At 46.8% G+C, this 16,699-nt stretch overlaps 1 protein-coding gene across 2 annotated transcripts in view; it reads left to right on the forward strand.

The window, feature by feature from the left end:
- The window catches only part of PEMT (phosphatidylethanolamine N-methyltransferase), a 178,088-nt gene that overhangs the window by 71,611 nt on the left and 89,778 nt on the right, over positions 1-16,699 (forward strand). For both annotated transcript variants that reach the window (XM_056534109.1, XM_056534110.1), the window contains exon 3: positions 15,508-15,623. In XM_056534109.1, coding sequence (XP_056390084.1) covers positions 15,508-15,623 — 116 coding nt within the window. The remainder of the gene's footprint in view (positions 1-15,507; positions 15,624-16,699) is intronic.

Below are 16,699 nucleotides of genomic sequence, written 5' to 3' on the forward strand. Positions count from 1 at the left end.
TGTCCCTGAGTAAATGAACAGGTAGTGAACATGCTTGACCACCACTCCATATACTCTCTACAGGACTTTTTCAGTGTTTGGAAGTCCCATATAAATTGAATAGAGCTGTGGCATAGTATATGCGCTGCTGCTCCATTCTCGTATGTTCAAAGGACAGTTGACCTCATGATTGGTGGTGGTCCCATTGGACGTACCCCTACAGATCGGTTAGTCAGAACCTATCCTGTGTATAGGAGATACGTTTTTAAATCTGGGAATAACCCCTTTATAGGAAGCCATCAAAACTACTGACAACCCTCTACAGTGGAAAGGAGTGTAATACTTTCCATTTTGTTCTTGCAACTTGCATGATTAAGAAAAACGTTGTTTCATGTCCTGGCCACCACTACGGCTAGTGTTGAGTAAACGCATTACGCATTAGCTGCCCAGAGTTCTGTGTATTTAGAACTTCTCAAGTCCCTCCTATCAGCTACTATTGACAGCTATATTGGTCTTCTGATTGGACACTAGAGCTGTCACTCAGAGCTGAGAGGTGCGGTTTGGAAAGAGTCTTGGGCACCTAACTTCTAAAGCCATGTACTGGACACTCTACAGAAGGGGAACACCCTAGGGCAACCCCAAACAGAATGTAGGAAGGTTCCAGCATTAGAGTAGCAACGGAAATGCAAGTCAGATGATAACACTCCTATCCTTTTAAGTCTCTCAGGGGTATAGTATAGGCGGAGGAGATCCCATAGAGATCCCTAACACTGACCTTGATGGAATAATAAGATTTTCCAACCTTCTTTTAACTACCAGGGGCAGGAGTAGTTACGTTGGCTGCCCACTTGGTATGAGCAACAGCAAACAGACCCGGTCCAGCCAACTGATGGAGGGGGTAAGTGGCTTGGAAAGGTCCATCGTGCCCAACAGCTGCTCCACCCTGGAGAACCCCATATCCACTGTAAAAGCACCAAATTATGACAATGTAATGTCCCAGTACAGGACATGGTCCTGCACTACACTTAGGCCCTGTCTGGTTGTGTCCCTCAGTGACCCTGGGGGCTCTCCTGCAGTGTCTCCCCTGCTGTTACTATACTGTAATTTATTATAATGGGATTGTAGTCCAAGTCCTAATGTATAGTCAGTATAAAGTTATGTACTTTAAAGCTATGTGTATGAGGTGTTAAGGACCTGTGGAATGTCACATGTTATGTTGTCACATGATGTTACCCAGAGAGCACCAGCTTAACCTATGACCCGCAGCTTGACCAATGGGCTTTAGTCCAGCCCCCCACTATATAAAGGGGCGGCCATTGCAATTCTCTCTCTTCTCTTACCACCTGCTACTGAGCACAGCAACCACCAGAGATCTCATTGCTAGTGACCTGCATCTGGAAGGCCACAAAGCTACAGTCATTCCAGTAAATCAAAAGTCTATGTCTGCTGTCACTACAAATAGTCAAGTGCAGCCTCTAATCAAGCCTAATGTCAAATCTCTAAAGTCTATTACAAGTCTAATCGGTCCTAGCAAGCTGCAAGGTCCTTCTGGGTTCCTGGCCACTTCTCTGGGAATCTGGCCTAGCTGTGAAGATCATTCCATCTGTCTTAACTCAGTAAAGCCTCCGTTAAACCATAACTGGTTGTGGACTCTCCTTTCACTAACTAGCCATTGGAATAGCGGAGATACCGTTCGTGTGGTTCCGGTACTCAAAAACCACACTGGCGTCACGAACACTAGAGGTTAACAACATCTTGCATCAGGGGTTAATACCATCTGGCCCCACCACCTACACCGCTACACCCTGTGGTTCCGCCATACACCGTGGGTCACCACAACAACGCAACATAGATGAAGATACATAGAAACGCAGTGGAAGCGGAGGCATAGCTTGTAGCTTCTGGGTCCAGATACAAAATCTGCAACCGCGCCCCTCATGCCAATTAAAATACTGGTCTCTTATGGGGCAGATGTGTTTTGGGGCCCCCTTAGGCCCCGGTGCGACTTCTACCTCTATAGCTACGCCCCTGAGTGGAAGGGATGCCAAAGGGGACTCTTGGGATTTAAACTTTGTCACATCCGATGCCGAACAATCGCACTTGGATAAAACAGTCTTCTTCAGCAATTCCAAGGAAATATGATGGATGTGCAGATTTTCTTTTTTTATGTTTTCTTTTTAAGAAGTCACTGACGGACATGTCCCCCGGGATCGTCTTAGAGCTCGACAAGGTTTCACTTCCCGCCGAGCACGTGCGTCCAGGGAGACACGGGACACACAAGTCCAATCTATATTTCTGGGGAAAGTGTGGGCAGGCGCGATTCTATGGAAGCGGAAACGTCCTCCGGCATGAAATGCGTTACTTAGCTCTGAGGCCAAGCGCTGCTCAAATGGCAAACCTGAGGTATATATAATATATGTAATGCAAAGCGCCCAGAGATCGGGGAGGATGATCTGAGGTAAATCATCATCTTCACTGCCAATGTGGAGCTGGTTTGTTAAGACACTTACTCTCCCATCTGCTGCCGTTCCCATCGCAGGTCTCTTTATACCCGACTCACCTCGGTTTTCCATGTTCTCCGTGGACCGAGTTACGCGTTACACGTGAACCGTTGTTATAAGTCGTGGGTAATGGTGGCTGCGTGTGTAAGTCACAGTATAACAGAAAGTTCGGCAACTTCCTAAGAGACTTTTTCAAGACCTCTGCTTGCTGTAAGTCAAGGGGAACATTATCATTAACAGTGGTCTCCAAACTGTGGCCCTCCAGCTGTTGCAAAACTACAACTCCCAGCATGCCCGGACAGCCAACGGCTGTCCGGGCATGCTGGGAGTTGTAGTTTTGCAACAACTGGAGGTTCACAGTTTTGGAGACCACTGACCTTATAGCGATTGAATCAAGGGCACGTCACATGGGGGGAGATTTATCAAAACCTGTGCAGAGGAAAAGTTGACCAGTTGCCCGTAGCAACCAATCAGATCTCTTCTTTCATTTTTGAATAGGCCTCTGAAAAATGAAAGTAGCGATCTGATTGGTTGCTATGGGCACCTCGGCAACCTCTGGACAGGTTTTGATAAATCTCCCCCCATGGAGTCTATGTGGCTCTGTGCTATGGAGTAATAGGGGGAGATTTATCAAAACCTGTGTAGAGGAAAAGTTGCCCAGTTGCCCATAGCAACCAATCAGAGGACTGCTTTAATTTTTCAGAGACCTTTTAAAAAAATTTAAGAAGGAATCTGATTGGTTGCTATGGGCAACTAGTCAGGTTTTCCTCTGCACAAGTTAGGATAAACCTCCCCCCCCCCCAATAGTCTCTTCTCTTTTAACCCCTTAAAGGGGTACTCATTTTGTTCCGAACGCTTGGAGCGAGCGGCGTGGGTCGTGATGTCACAGCCCCCCCCTCGTAACGTCACACCACACCACCTCAATGTAAGTCTATTCCACGCCCCCTCCCATAGACTTGCATTGAGGGGGCGAGGGGTGACGTCACGAGGAGCGTGTCCATGACATCACGACCCCTGCTGCCCGCAACCAGCTTTCTAAACGAACGTCAGGTGCTGCACAGAGATCGCAGGGGTCCCAATTTTTTGCATTTTTTTTCCTCCTGATCTTTTAAAGAGACATAGGGGGAGATTTATCAAAACCTGTGTAGAGGAAGAGTCGTGCAGTTGCCCATAGCAACCAGTCAAATTGATTTTTTTCCGGACATGCTGGGAGTTGTAGTTTTGCAACGTCTGGAGGGCCTCAATTTGGAGACCACTGGTATAGAAGGCAGAGACTGTCACTCTAAGGCTCCCTTCACACTATGAAAAGGACCCGTTATATAACACCCGTTATAAAATCGCGGGCGATCGCGGGGTAAAATGGCCATTAGAAAAGCCCTAACTTACATTAGTAAATCCCATTATAGTCTATGGGATTGTTCTAATACACGTTTTAACCCGTTCTCGCCCGTCATTCATAACGCAGGTTATTTTGTGACGGGAGATAGTAGCGGGAGAAATAGTCCATGCACTATTTCTCCCGCTATCTCCCGTCCCAGAATAATGTGTGTTATGAATGACGGGCGAGAACGTGTTATTAGAACAATCCCATAGACTATAATGGGATTTACTAATGTAAGTTAGGGCTTTTCTAATGGCCATTTTACCCTGCGATCGCCCGCGATCTTATAACGGGTCCTTTTCATAGTGTGAAAGGAGCCTTAGAGGAACAGGTTCTTTTAAGAAGCACTGAGATATTAAAGGAGAACTCCAGCCAAAACTAACTTATCCCCTTAGGATAAGGGATAAGTAGCTAACTTATCCCCTTAGCTGGTCTCTGGAACAAGACCCTGGCTCTCAGTGAGGGATTATTAATTTCTATGGGAGCACCGGAGATGCCCAAGTGCTGTACTCCGGTCTCTTCGGCGCCCCCATACAATTGAATGGAGCATGTGCGGCTCCTCACCGAGAGCCGGGATCCCATTCCAGAGATCGCACTGGGGTCCCAGTTCTCATTTAACTTCTATTTTGCCCGTGGTATTTTACATTTCCTGCTCATGTCAAGGCGGGTGACAAAGCGGAGGTGTTGCTATGTGATTTATGATGTGACAAACCACGTACGCTCATCCCTGCACATACACAGGGAAGAACTTGGCAAGTTAGCAAGAGTTTCCTGAGTTTTGCCAATCCCTTAGGACCATGTATCTGCAGAAGACAAATAAGAATCCTTTTACTGCTTCCAATTCAGAACAGGAAGACTGAATTGTGTCAAGGATCATAACGTATAAATGTGGTGTCCCGTGACCGGATTGCATCCGTTACCTTGTGCTGAGGTCCCCAAAGTCAGAGTCCCTAGGTACTGGTGGGGTCCTCATCAATAGTTGGCCCCTTGTCACCCCTGTAGTAGTTAAAATTATTCAGATTTAATATGTAAATAAAGTGTACTTACCTAGTTGTAGTGTCGTAGGACCTGCGGGTCACGTGATGCGTTCCAAAACTCTATGGTTTTATGGTTCAAGGACCTTTGGAGGAAGTCAGGTGATCGCCCACCATGCATTGTAACGGTGAGTGACAGCTGACATGGACCAATCCAAAACGGCCCTGCCCCTGCCCATATAAGGGAGCGGTGGCCATTAATCTTTTTCTTTCCTCGTGGGCTGCTGATAGAGGAGGATCTGCGCAACTGTCGTCAGCAGTGACTAGGCCTAAGCCTTGCGGCAACGGCCATCTTACAAAACTGTGAGTTATCTCAATCCCTGTTAAGTCTGCAAGATCACCGGACCTAAACAGACCCCTAAATCCGGACAGATCTCTGCATCAATCCTAATTCTGCTAGCCATTGGATAAGCTAATGGTCCGTGGCATCTGTCAATCACTGCCGTACTACATAGAGACTGTATTACTAAGACTGTTACTGTTAATTGGATGTACTGCAAGTACCTCAGTAAAGTTTATACAAGTTCAAGTTCATCCCTATTTGGACCTTCATTCATTTAAGCACGCACCTATCTTTCTGGGAAGGGTGGGGATAGGCCGAAGATTCACCTCAGCGTATTAACCCTCACCCTGGCGTCACGAGTGACAAGGGTTAAGTTAACCCCTCATATACCGAAGCAACACCCCAACTACACTACACCCCCCAAGGCCCTACCACATAAAGATAAAAATAATTCACAGTCTACATATATGGCAACCATTGGCAGGCCTGCATTTCCCTGCCAAATCTAGAAATGTTCGCATTTTTCTATTTAATGTGTGGTTTCCCTTAAAAAATTGTAGTCAGGACCGCCCCTTATCTGTCCTCTATAAAGTGCGAGGGTAGGTGTATAACTACTATACAACCTGATCTCATAGAGATAGCAGCAGTATACAGATAGAACTGGATGATGGAGTGTATAACTACTATATATCCTGATCCCATAGAGATAGCAGTAGTATACAGATAGGGAGTGGGGGAGGTGTATAACTACTATATATCCTGAGCACATAGAGATAGCAGCAGCATACAAATAGAGCTAGAGGGGAGGTGTATAACTACTTTATATCCTGGAACCATAGAGATGGTAGAAGCAGTATACAGCTAGAGCTGGAAGGAGAGGTGTATAACTACTATCTATCCTGACCCCATATGTGAACTCATCCTACAGCCACACATCACAATCACAGTTATGGCTTTGTTAGTTTCTGCCCAATTTTCCCAGAAACTGATATAAAAGTATTTTTTCCCCTGCAGGGTGAGACGCTCTGCAGGGATTGGACACACGTATAACACTGGTTGGTTTATGTTGTGATCTCGTGTCTTGGTGATAGGAGCAGATTATACGGTGAGAACGCGGCATGTTTGTAACGCTCACTTAGTAGAGTACTCGTCCCCGCTCAATTACCAGCGAGCGACAGGAGGTCAAGCGCTGCCTGAACGACCAATTATCGGGCTGCGGACAGCGCATGCCATTATCTCATCAGCCCCGGCCCGTCATCCCCATCACAAGCCGGCCGGAGGAACAGATGGAAATAAACTCATGATGGATTCTTCCTCACATACAGATCCATAATTACCTCCGACAAATTAATTTACGACTTAGTTCTGTTCGTCAGATCGACCGTCATGTGACCCCCCCCTCCCCTCATGCGCCAAAAATAATACCAAATAATTGAAAATATCTGCACATCAGTTCCTGGAACTAGTCTTTTATAACACAGTGAACTTGCGCCGCAGCCTGCCGGTCACACCATCATACGGCCTTCATACTAATGGGACGCCGCAATTTTACCAATGTTCACGGAAAAGTCATTAAGTCGGAACGGCTTCTGTCATCTCTATACATGCAAGAATGGCGATTCCGCAATTATGTTGCGATGTGGCGATTCCAGAACATGGTGGAGGGGGTTGGGGGGGGGGGGGGGGGTGCTTTGTGGGAGAAGGGTGGTGTGATGGCCGATAATAAAACTAGGATATATAATTCAGGTGGCGAAATTGAAAACTTGGTGGCCACACGTGCGCGTCCTCGTATAACAGCCACTCGTGTTATTATAATGCAAAACTGTAACTCTCATCATGCCATGGACCATCTAGATCTGACTACACCAGTGGTCTCCAAACTATGGACCTCAAGCTGTTGCAAAACTACAACTCCCATTATTCCCTGGACCTGTCTCTGACTACACCAGTGGTCTCTAAACGGTAGGCCTCAAGCGGTCGCAAAACTACAACTCTCAGCATGCTCGGGCAGCCTCTGGCTGTCTGGGCATGCTGGGAGTTGTAGTTTTGCAACATCAGAAGGGGTCACAGTTCAGCAGCAGGGAGTCTCCAGCTGCGGTTAGACTACAACCCCCATCATTCCCAGACACCCCAAAGCTGTCGAGAATGATGGGGGTTGTAGTTTAGCAACAGCAAGCCTCTAAATAAACTACAACTTGCTGGAGGCTCACTGTTGCTAAACTACAACTCCCACCATTCTCAGACAGCCAAAGGCTATGGGAATGATGGGGGTTGTAGTTTAGCAACAGCTAGAGGCTCGTTGAGCTCGGCAAGCCAAACTTTCAGAAAGCTCACTTATCTCTAAATACAAAGGCTGTCCTGGCATGCTGGGAGTTGTAGTTTTGCAACATCTGGAGGGCCATAGTTTAGCAGCAGGGAGCCTAAAGCTGTTGCTACACTACAACCCCCCATCATTCCCAACAGCGAGACTCCAGCTGTTGCTAAACTACAACCCTCATCATTCCCAACAGCGAGACTTCAGCTGTTGCTAAACTACAAGCCCCATCATTCCCAACAGCGAGACTCCAGCTGTTGCTAAACTACAACCCCCATCATTCCCAACAGCGAGCCTCCAGTTGTTGCTAAACCTCAACCCCCATTATTCCCGACAGGGTGCCTTCAGCTAAACTACTAGTTGCTAGAAGCTCGTTGTTTCTAAACTACAACTCTCTATGTGGTAAGCTTGTGGGGTGTAGGGTATATGGGGTGTAGCTGGTGCAGTGATGAAAGGGTGCTGGTTTAACCCTTAACTGTCGTGACGCCAGGGTGAGGGCTCCTCTGTATATGCTTGTCCTATCGCCACCCGTCCCAAGAGCAATAGGGAGGAATAATAAATGATTGTCCACAACCGGAGGTTTCAGAACACTGTCGGAACGTTTACTGCAGGTTTCAAGCTCAGGATATTTATATGCGCTGTTCCCCTGGATTTAGGGGATTGAGTTTAGGTCCAGCAGTCAGCAGACTTTAGCAGGGAGTTGTATTATAACTCACGGTTTGGTAAGTTGCGGTATTATCAGGCTTCGGCCTGGTCTTGTCTGTGAAAGTTGCGCGGATCTCTTCTCTCTGCTAGTCCGGAACCCAAGAGAGCGAGGATTGGCTGGCAGCTCCCTTATATGGGCAGGGGCTGGCCTTCAGCTCATTGGTCCATACCATCTGTCATTCACTTTACACTAGGAATTATGGTCTAAACATGTGACCACCCATGTGACCTAGGAAGGTCCTTTAACTTACCCTAAGATAATTAACATTAGTCATGTGACCTAAGGTCCTGCGACACTTTATTCACAATTAAACATACACACATAAACATCACAAAATTAAAGAAGGAAAAGGTGACTTGGGGCTATCCCACCAAGAGGATGCTACTGGGAAGAAGTAACTCTGACTTTGGGGACCACCACACAAGGTACGGTATACCATACGGTACCGGGACACCACGCCATTATTCCCAGAAAGCCAAAGACTATGTCTGGTAATGATGTGAGTTGTAGTTTAGCAACAAGATGGAGGCTCCTTTTTGCTAACCTAGAATTCCCATCATTCACAGATAAAGGCTGCCTGTGAATGATGGGGGTTGTAGTTTAACAACAGCTGAAGACTCGTCGAGCTTGACAAGCCGAACCTTTTGGAAAGCACGCTCATCTCTTAAATATAAAGGCTCTGTGGGCATGCTGGGAGTTGTGGTTTGACAAAATATCTGGAGGGCCACAGTTTAGCAGCAGGGAGTCTCCAACTATTGCGAAACTACAACCCCTGTCATTCCCATACAGACCAAAGCTGTCAGGAATGATAGGGGTTGTAATTTAGCGACAGGGAGCCATTAGCTATACTACAATTCCCTGTTGCTAACCTAGAACTCCCATAATTCCCTCCAGAGTCCCCCTTTAAAAGCGATCAGACTGGTAAAGATCTAGTCATGCAGAGGTCTATGTGGGTGAAGGGATGGCCCAAAACCCTTTGCTGACCCATCACCTGATCAGTAGTAGGATCTGTATGCATCACCCTAACCTCAGCTCCGACTCCATCGCCATCAGGCCTCGGCCACCCAGCCCTGGATGTGACTCAGACACAAGACCAATGTACTGTCCCGGACAGAGGCGCGTGTCCTCCAGGATTAGAACCCTAATGGGCAATTACTTTAATTAAGGTCATTTATTATGCCGATATTTATAGAACTCCTCGGATTGTGCAGGGAACGTCCAGATGCTGAGATGGCAGCCGTGCCCTGGAGAAAGTGATGGAAGGGGGGGGGGGTGTCAGCCGTCCGATTAGTCACTAGAAACTTCTATGAGGTCCCTATAGGTTATAGGGTTAGGCAATAAGATGATCAGTCCATACATTACGCATTACATAGAGTGCACTACGGCACGTGAGAGAGGCCGCATACCTGACCTTGGCCACTCTGGGACAGAAATGACGTATGTTGAAACCTGGTACACCTGGTGTTTCCTCCCAGACTCAGGGACACCGTACAGGACGGACAGCTGGCAGTCACCATTGGGTAATACCCATAGTACATGACGCGGCAGGCAGCTCATATCTCGGCAACATTAACTCCTGTAGCACCTGGTGTTCCCCATCTGATGGGTATGCATACTTATTGATCCATTTCTTCTGCAATAAAAAAAAAAAAATGTAAAAAATCAACAACGTTAAAAAAAAGTTTAAATCTGTTACCGTTTTGTGAATACAACCCCTATTCAGGCCTATGAGTCTCCATGGTTACAGACTACACACAGTTCCTGAGGAGTCGGATGCTGCAGTCCTGTCAGAGGGGACAGATCGAAGGGATTAATACACGACTGCAGGATCTGACTACACACGGATTGGTTGTAGTCTGTAACCGTGGAGACATATAGGCCTGCATAGGAGCTGTACGCAGAAATACATTACCGTATATACTCGAGTATAAGCCGACCCGAATATAAGCCGAGGCCCCTAATTTCACCCCCAAAACCCAGGAAAAGTTATTGACTCGACTATAAGCCTAGGGTGGGAAATACATCATCCCCCCCTGTCATCATCCAGACCCCCGTCATTAACACCCTCATCATCATCACCCTGTCATCATCCCCCCTTCATCATCATCATCCCCCCCTTCATCATCACCCTGTCATTCCCCTCCTTCATCATCACCGCCTGTCATCATCCCCCTGTCGTCATCATCCCACACCCCCCTCCTTCATCATCACCGCCTGTCAATATCTGAACAGTGGTCTTCAACCTGCGGACCTTCAGATGTTTCAAAACTACAACTCCCAGCATGCCCGGACAGCCGTTGGCTGTCCGGGCATGCTGGGAGTTGTAGTTTTGCAACATCTGGAGGTCCGCAGATTGGAGACCACTGCTTTAGTGCTTACCTTTCCTGAACCTGTGCGGCCATGTCCAGCGCTGGCTCAACGGAGGGTGAAGGTCCCACAGAGACAACTATGTCGCAGGATAGTATTGCGCAGCCACAGAGGCGTCGCTGCTTTCACAAAAAAAAAAAGTTTTTATGTATTTTGACACCTTTACATTTTCTGACATTGCTAAGTGTGTTTTCCATGTGCAAAATTTCTTGGTGGGGATTTGCGCCCCCCAAAAAATGGGGTTTGCGCCAAAATTGCGCCAAAGATCGATTGGCGCAAATGATGAATTACTGACTAAAGTTAAAATCGCACACAGGACTGTGTGATTTTGAGAAAGTTGTAAAAAAGGCTTTTTTTTTTTTGGTGAAATGTAAAATATATTTAAAATTAATATGGACATTTCTGCCATCTACTACCCCGATACGCATTTCACAATCAGTTTTCTTCTTCAGGGGGACTGTCTTATAATATTACTTATTTACAGCTGCTTTCTCTGTGGGATCAGACTATATAGTAGTTATACACCTCCCCTCCAGCTCTATCTGTATACTGCTGCTTTCTCTATAGGATCAGACTATATAGTAGTTATACACCTCCCCTCCAGCTCTATCTGTATACTGCTGCTACTATCTCTATGGGATCAGGATTAGAGATGAGCGAACTTACAGTAAATTCGATTCTTCACAAACTTCTCGGCTCGGCAGTTGATGACTTTTCCTGCATAAATTAGTTCAGCTTTCAGGTGCTCCGGTGGGCTGGAAAAGGTGGATACAGTCCTAGGAGACTCTTTCCTAGGAATGTATCCAACTTTTCCAGCCCACCGGAGCACCTGAAGGCTGAACTAATTTATGCAGGAAAAGTCATCAACTGCCGAGCCGAGAAGTTCGTGACGAATCGAATTTACTGTAAGTTCGCTCATCTCTAATCAGGATAAAGAGTAGTTATACACCTCCCCTTCCAGCTCTATCTGTATACTGCTGGTATCTCTATAGGATTAGGATATATAGTAGTTATGCATTCACAATGTGAACAGCCTCCAGACACCTTTAAAGGGGTATTCCAGGCCAAAACTTTTTTGATATATATATCAACTGGCTCCGGAAAGTTAAACAGATTTGTAAATTACTTTGATTAAAAAATCTTAATCCTTGCAATAGTTATTAGCTTCTGAAGTTGAGTTGTTTTTTTCTGTCTAACTGCTTTCTGATGATTCATGTCCCGGGAGCTGTGCAGTTCCTATGGGGATATTCTCCCATCATGCACAGCTCCCGGGACGTGACATCATCATTGAGCAGTTAGACAGAAAACTTCAGAAGCCAATAACTATTGGAAGGATTAAGATTTTTTAATAGAAGTAATTTACAAATCTGTTTAACTTTCCGAAGCCAGTTGATATATAAAAAGTTTTTGCCTGGAATACCCCTTTAAATCTCAGCAGTTTAGGCTTCTGTATGCTGGAGTCTAGCCAGATGATGATATGCAGTGATGACACTCCACACCCTCTCTCTACAAAGCCAGAGGAATCATGGGAAATGTAGGCAGCATGAGAAAATTATATTTCTGTTCAAAATTTCATACTCTCATGCCTGCCACTTCAACTAAAACACGTAAGCACAAGACATGCACAAGAACCTCAACATTATTCTCTAATAATAGTCTAAGCTGCACTATATAAGCATAGACAAAGCAAAATTCCCAGAGTTCTTCTTTAAAGGGGTTATCCAGGAAAAAACTTTTTTTTATATATCAACTGGCTCCAGAAAGTTAAACAGATTTTTAAATGACTTCTATTAATAAATCTTAATCCTTCCAATAATTATCAGCTGCGGAAGTTGAGTTGCTCTTTTCTGTCAGGCAACAGTGCTCTCTGCTGACATCTCTGTCTGTCTCGGGAACCGCACAGAGTAGAAGAGGTTTTCTATGGGGATTTGCTTCTACTCTGGACAGCTCCCGAGACAGGTGTCATCAGAGAGCACTTAGACAGAAAAGAACAACTCAACTTCAGCAGATCATAAGTACTGAAAGGAGCCAGTTTATATATATATATCTATAAAAGTTTTTTCCTGGATAACCCCTTTGAAAGGATACTCGACCCCTATACATCTTTATATGGGATAAGATGTCAGATCACCACGGTCCCGCTGCTGAGGACCCCCGGGATTGCCGTTGCGGCACCCAGCTGTCATTACTGCACAGAGCGAGTTTGCTCTGCACGTAATGACGGGCGATACAGGGGACGGAGCATCGTTACGTCACGGCTCCGTCCCTCGTGACGTCACGGCCCGCCCCCCTCAATACGAGTCTATGGGAGGGGGCGTGGCGGTCGTCACGCCCCCTGCCATAGACTTGCATTAAGGGTGCGGGCCGTAATGTCACGGGGGGCGGAGCCATGACGTCACGCTGCTCCGTCCCCTGTATCGCCCGTCATTACGTGCAGAGCAAACTCGCTCTGTGCAGTAATGACAGCGTGGTGCCGCAGCAGCGATCCTGGGGGTCCTCAGCAGCGGGACCCCGGCGATCTGACATCTTATCCCCTTTCCTTTGGATAGGGGATAAGATGCCAGGGGTGGAGTACCCCTTTAAGTCTGGAGACTATAGAGCAGTGGTCTCCAACCTGCTGACCTCCAGATGTTGCAAAACTACAACTCCCAGCGTGCCCGGACAGCCGTTGGCTGTCCGGGCATGCTGGGAGTTGTGGTTTTGCAACATCTGGATAGAGTGTCTCTATTCAGGGAGCGATGTGCCCTAACGTCACTGCCAACCGGCCCCCATGCCCCGTTTTATTTGATCTCGGTTACAGGGTTGGTATGTTTATATATTTTTTTACAGTAAATGATCATCGTCCTGATTCAGGTGAATGAGCAGATTAGCCGCATTGTGTTCTATTATATGGGACGGTGCAGAGGAACTCGGGAGTGACGCACCCGCTGCCCGGCCTCCACCAAGCTCTCTGGGGCATCTGCTTGGATACTCGAAGTTTAGCTAATAAACAAAAGCAGCTTGTAGCTAAGGAAATGCTTTGATACAGTTGGATACATTGAAACGGGCGCAATCTCCAAACTGTGTACACAAGACAGCAGAGATACGGCAGCATAATAGACTTTACTGTGCCATAATAATACTAGGCGGCTGCTATGGGCGATGCCCAGCTGCGGGAAGTCACATGATGCCAGTGGTGCCAATCTAGCAATGGTGTTCATTATGTATGGGTGGCTTAAAGGGGTACTCCGCCCCTAGACATCTTATCTCCTATCCGGGTGTTTGGGGGGGCCACAGCCGAGATCACGGGGGTCCCCAGCGGCGGGACCCCCCGCGATCTCGGCTGTGGCACCCCAGACATCCGGTGCACTGAGCGAACTTCGCTCCATGCCGGATGACTGGCGATGCAGAGCGGAGGCTTGAGATGTCATGGCCGCGCCCCTCAATGCAAGTCTATGGGAGGGGGCGTGACGGCCGTGATGTCATGAGCCTCCGGCGCTGCATTAAGGTGGGGCGTGGCCGTGATGTCATGAGCCTCCGGCGCTACACCCTACCCTCTAAACAAACCCTGGGTGCAGCAGGGAGATCCCGGGAGTCCCCAGTGGTGGGACCTAGAGATGAGCGAACTTACAGTAAATTCGATTCGTCAAGAACTTCTCGGCTCGGCAGTTGATGACTTAACCTGCATAAATTAGTTCAGCTTTCCGGTGCTCCGGTGGGCTGGAAAAGGTGGATACAGTCCTAGGAGACTCTTTCCTAGGAATGTATCCACCTTTTCCAGCCCACCAGAGCACCTGAAAACTGAACTCATTATGCAGGATAAGTCATCAACTGCCGAGCCGAGAAGTTCGTGACGAATCGAATTTACTGTAAGTGCGCTCATCTCTAGCGGGACCCTTTGGATAGGGGATAAGATGTCTAGGTGCAGAGTACCCCTTTAAAGGAGCACAACATCTCTCCATATATCCGTATAAGGATTTTCAGTGCCTTACATAAGTATTCACCCCCCCCCCCCTTCTTGGACTGTTTGCCCATTTGTCTACTCTTACAAACTGGAATTCAAATTGATTTACCAGACCAAAATTGTTAACATTAGTTTGGGTGGCATTTTCTTGGTACGTTTGCAGTTCTGCCATATTCTTTTCATTTTCTTAAGATGGATTGTATGGTGCTCTGTGAGTCTTTCATAGCTTGGGATATATTTTTTACTTTGTACTTCTCATCCTGTTTGGTGAGCTCCTTGGTCTTCATGCTGCTGTTTATTCAGTAATGCTCTCTAACAAACTCTGAGGCCTTCAAGGACCAGGTGTATTTGTATTGAGATTAATGGAGATGTCCGGCGCAGACTTTTTCTATTCCGGGCTGCAAAAAAAGACAAAACAAACTTTCACTTACCTCCATATGTTCTCCCGGAGCTCCTTAACAGCTGATCGGTCGGCCGGTCTGCTTCCTACTTCCTTTAGCCCGGGACGTCACACGATGTCCCGCGTCATGTGACGTACCGGGCTAAAGGAAGTAGGAAGCAGACCGGCCGACCGATCAGCTGTTGCGGAGCTCCGGGGGAACATATGGAGGTAAGTGAAAGTTTGTTTTGTCTTATTTTGCAGCCCGGGCAGGACAGAATAGAAAAAGTCTGTGCTGGACGTCTCCTTTAAATTGCAGAGAGATGGACCCTAATTACTAATCATGTGACTTGTGAAGGCAATTGATCAAAACATCTTTCTAACAGGTTTCACAGTAAAGGGGATAAATACATAGGCACTCAACACTTTTCAGGTTTTTATTTGTAAAAAGTATTTCTGAAATTCATGTAATATTTCTACCCCCCCCCTTCCAATTTATGAAGTCCAAGAGAAATGAATACTTATGTAAGGCATAGTATATTTACACCTCCCCACTTGGTGTTGCGACCAGTGTATGTAGCCCGTTCTTTCCCCGCTAACATCGTTTTTTGTCTATACAGGTTGCACGATGGGAGTACCACACGCGAGCGCTCTCCAGGGTTTTTGGATCCCCGTACACTGCATGCTACATCTTGGGGGCAGTACTTATACTTCTTGCCATCTTCAGAAGCCACTGGTAGGTCATGACATCCTTACATTTAGGCCAGGATAACTGGCATGGCGCTAAGTGGGTAATAGACCTAATGGAAAAGTGAAAGTGAAAGTCAGCATGAGTCGTACATCTCTAAACAGTAGCAAACTCATGTGGGCTGCGCAAAAATTTAGCTAATTTTAAAGCCAAATACACAGCCTATATCAAAGATGAGTTCCCCTCCATTCATGACTGTTTCTAAAGAAGAAAGCTAGAAAACGGCACAAATTTTAGCGCAAAACTACACCTGCCCACAGCAGGTTTGGTTTCTATCTTACACGGTCAGTGTAATGAAGAAAACTTTGTCCCTGTTGGGAAATGTGTGATGTCCCAGTATGGGATATAGTCCCGTACACTACTTAGGCCCTGTCAGGTTGAGTCCCCCTGTGTCCTTGGGGCCCTCCTGCAGTGTCTCCTCCATAGTAATATATTTTATGTATAGTGTTATGTGTGTTATGTATAAAGGACCTTTAAGGACCTTTGAGTTGGTCACATGATAGTGTGTTCACATGATGTGTTTGTTACCCAGAGAGCTCCAACTAACCAGGTGACCTGCAGCTTAACCTATGGGCTTCTGGCTCAGCCCCCCTTTATAAGAGGGGCAGCCATTACAATCTCTCTCTTAGATCCTCAGGCACAGTAAAGACCAAACATCTCAGAGCCAGTGTCCAGCACATCTGGAGGCCTCAAGCCACCTACAGCCACATGCCAGTAAGTCAAGTCATCTCTGTCTGCTGTCACTACCTACAGTCAAGTCTATTATAGTCATCGTGGCTGTCCTAAAGTCTGTCAAAGTCACTACAAGTCCCAGCAAGCTGCGAGGTCCTTCTGTGTTACTGGCCACCTCTCTGGGATCCTGGCCGAGTTGTAAAGACTATTGGCATCTGTCTACCACAGCTACTGTTAACCCTAACCTGGTCTTGGACTATTATTATCCTGCCTAACCAAGGTTAGCTACCGTTTGGGTGGTTGCCGGGGAAAACCACGCCCTGGCGTCACGAACATTTAGAGGTTGATAACACCTGCCCCATACACCTCACCTTCACACCCCGTGTCTCACC

The sequence above is a fragment of the Hyla sarda genome, chromosome 8, assembly GCF_029499605.1.
Source record: "Hyla sarda isolate aHylSar1 chromosome 8, aHylSar1.hap1, whole genome shotgun sequence".
Taxonomy (NCBI): domain Eukaryota; kingdom Metazoa; phylum Chordata; class Amphibia; order Anura; family Hylidae; genus Hyla; species Hyla sarda.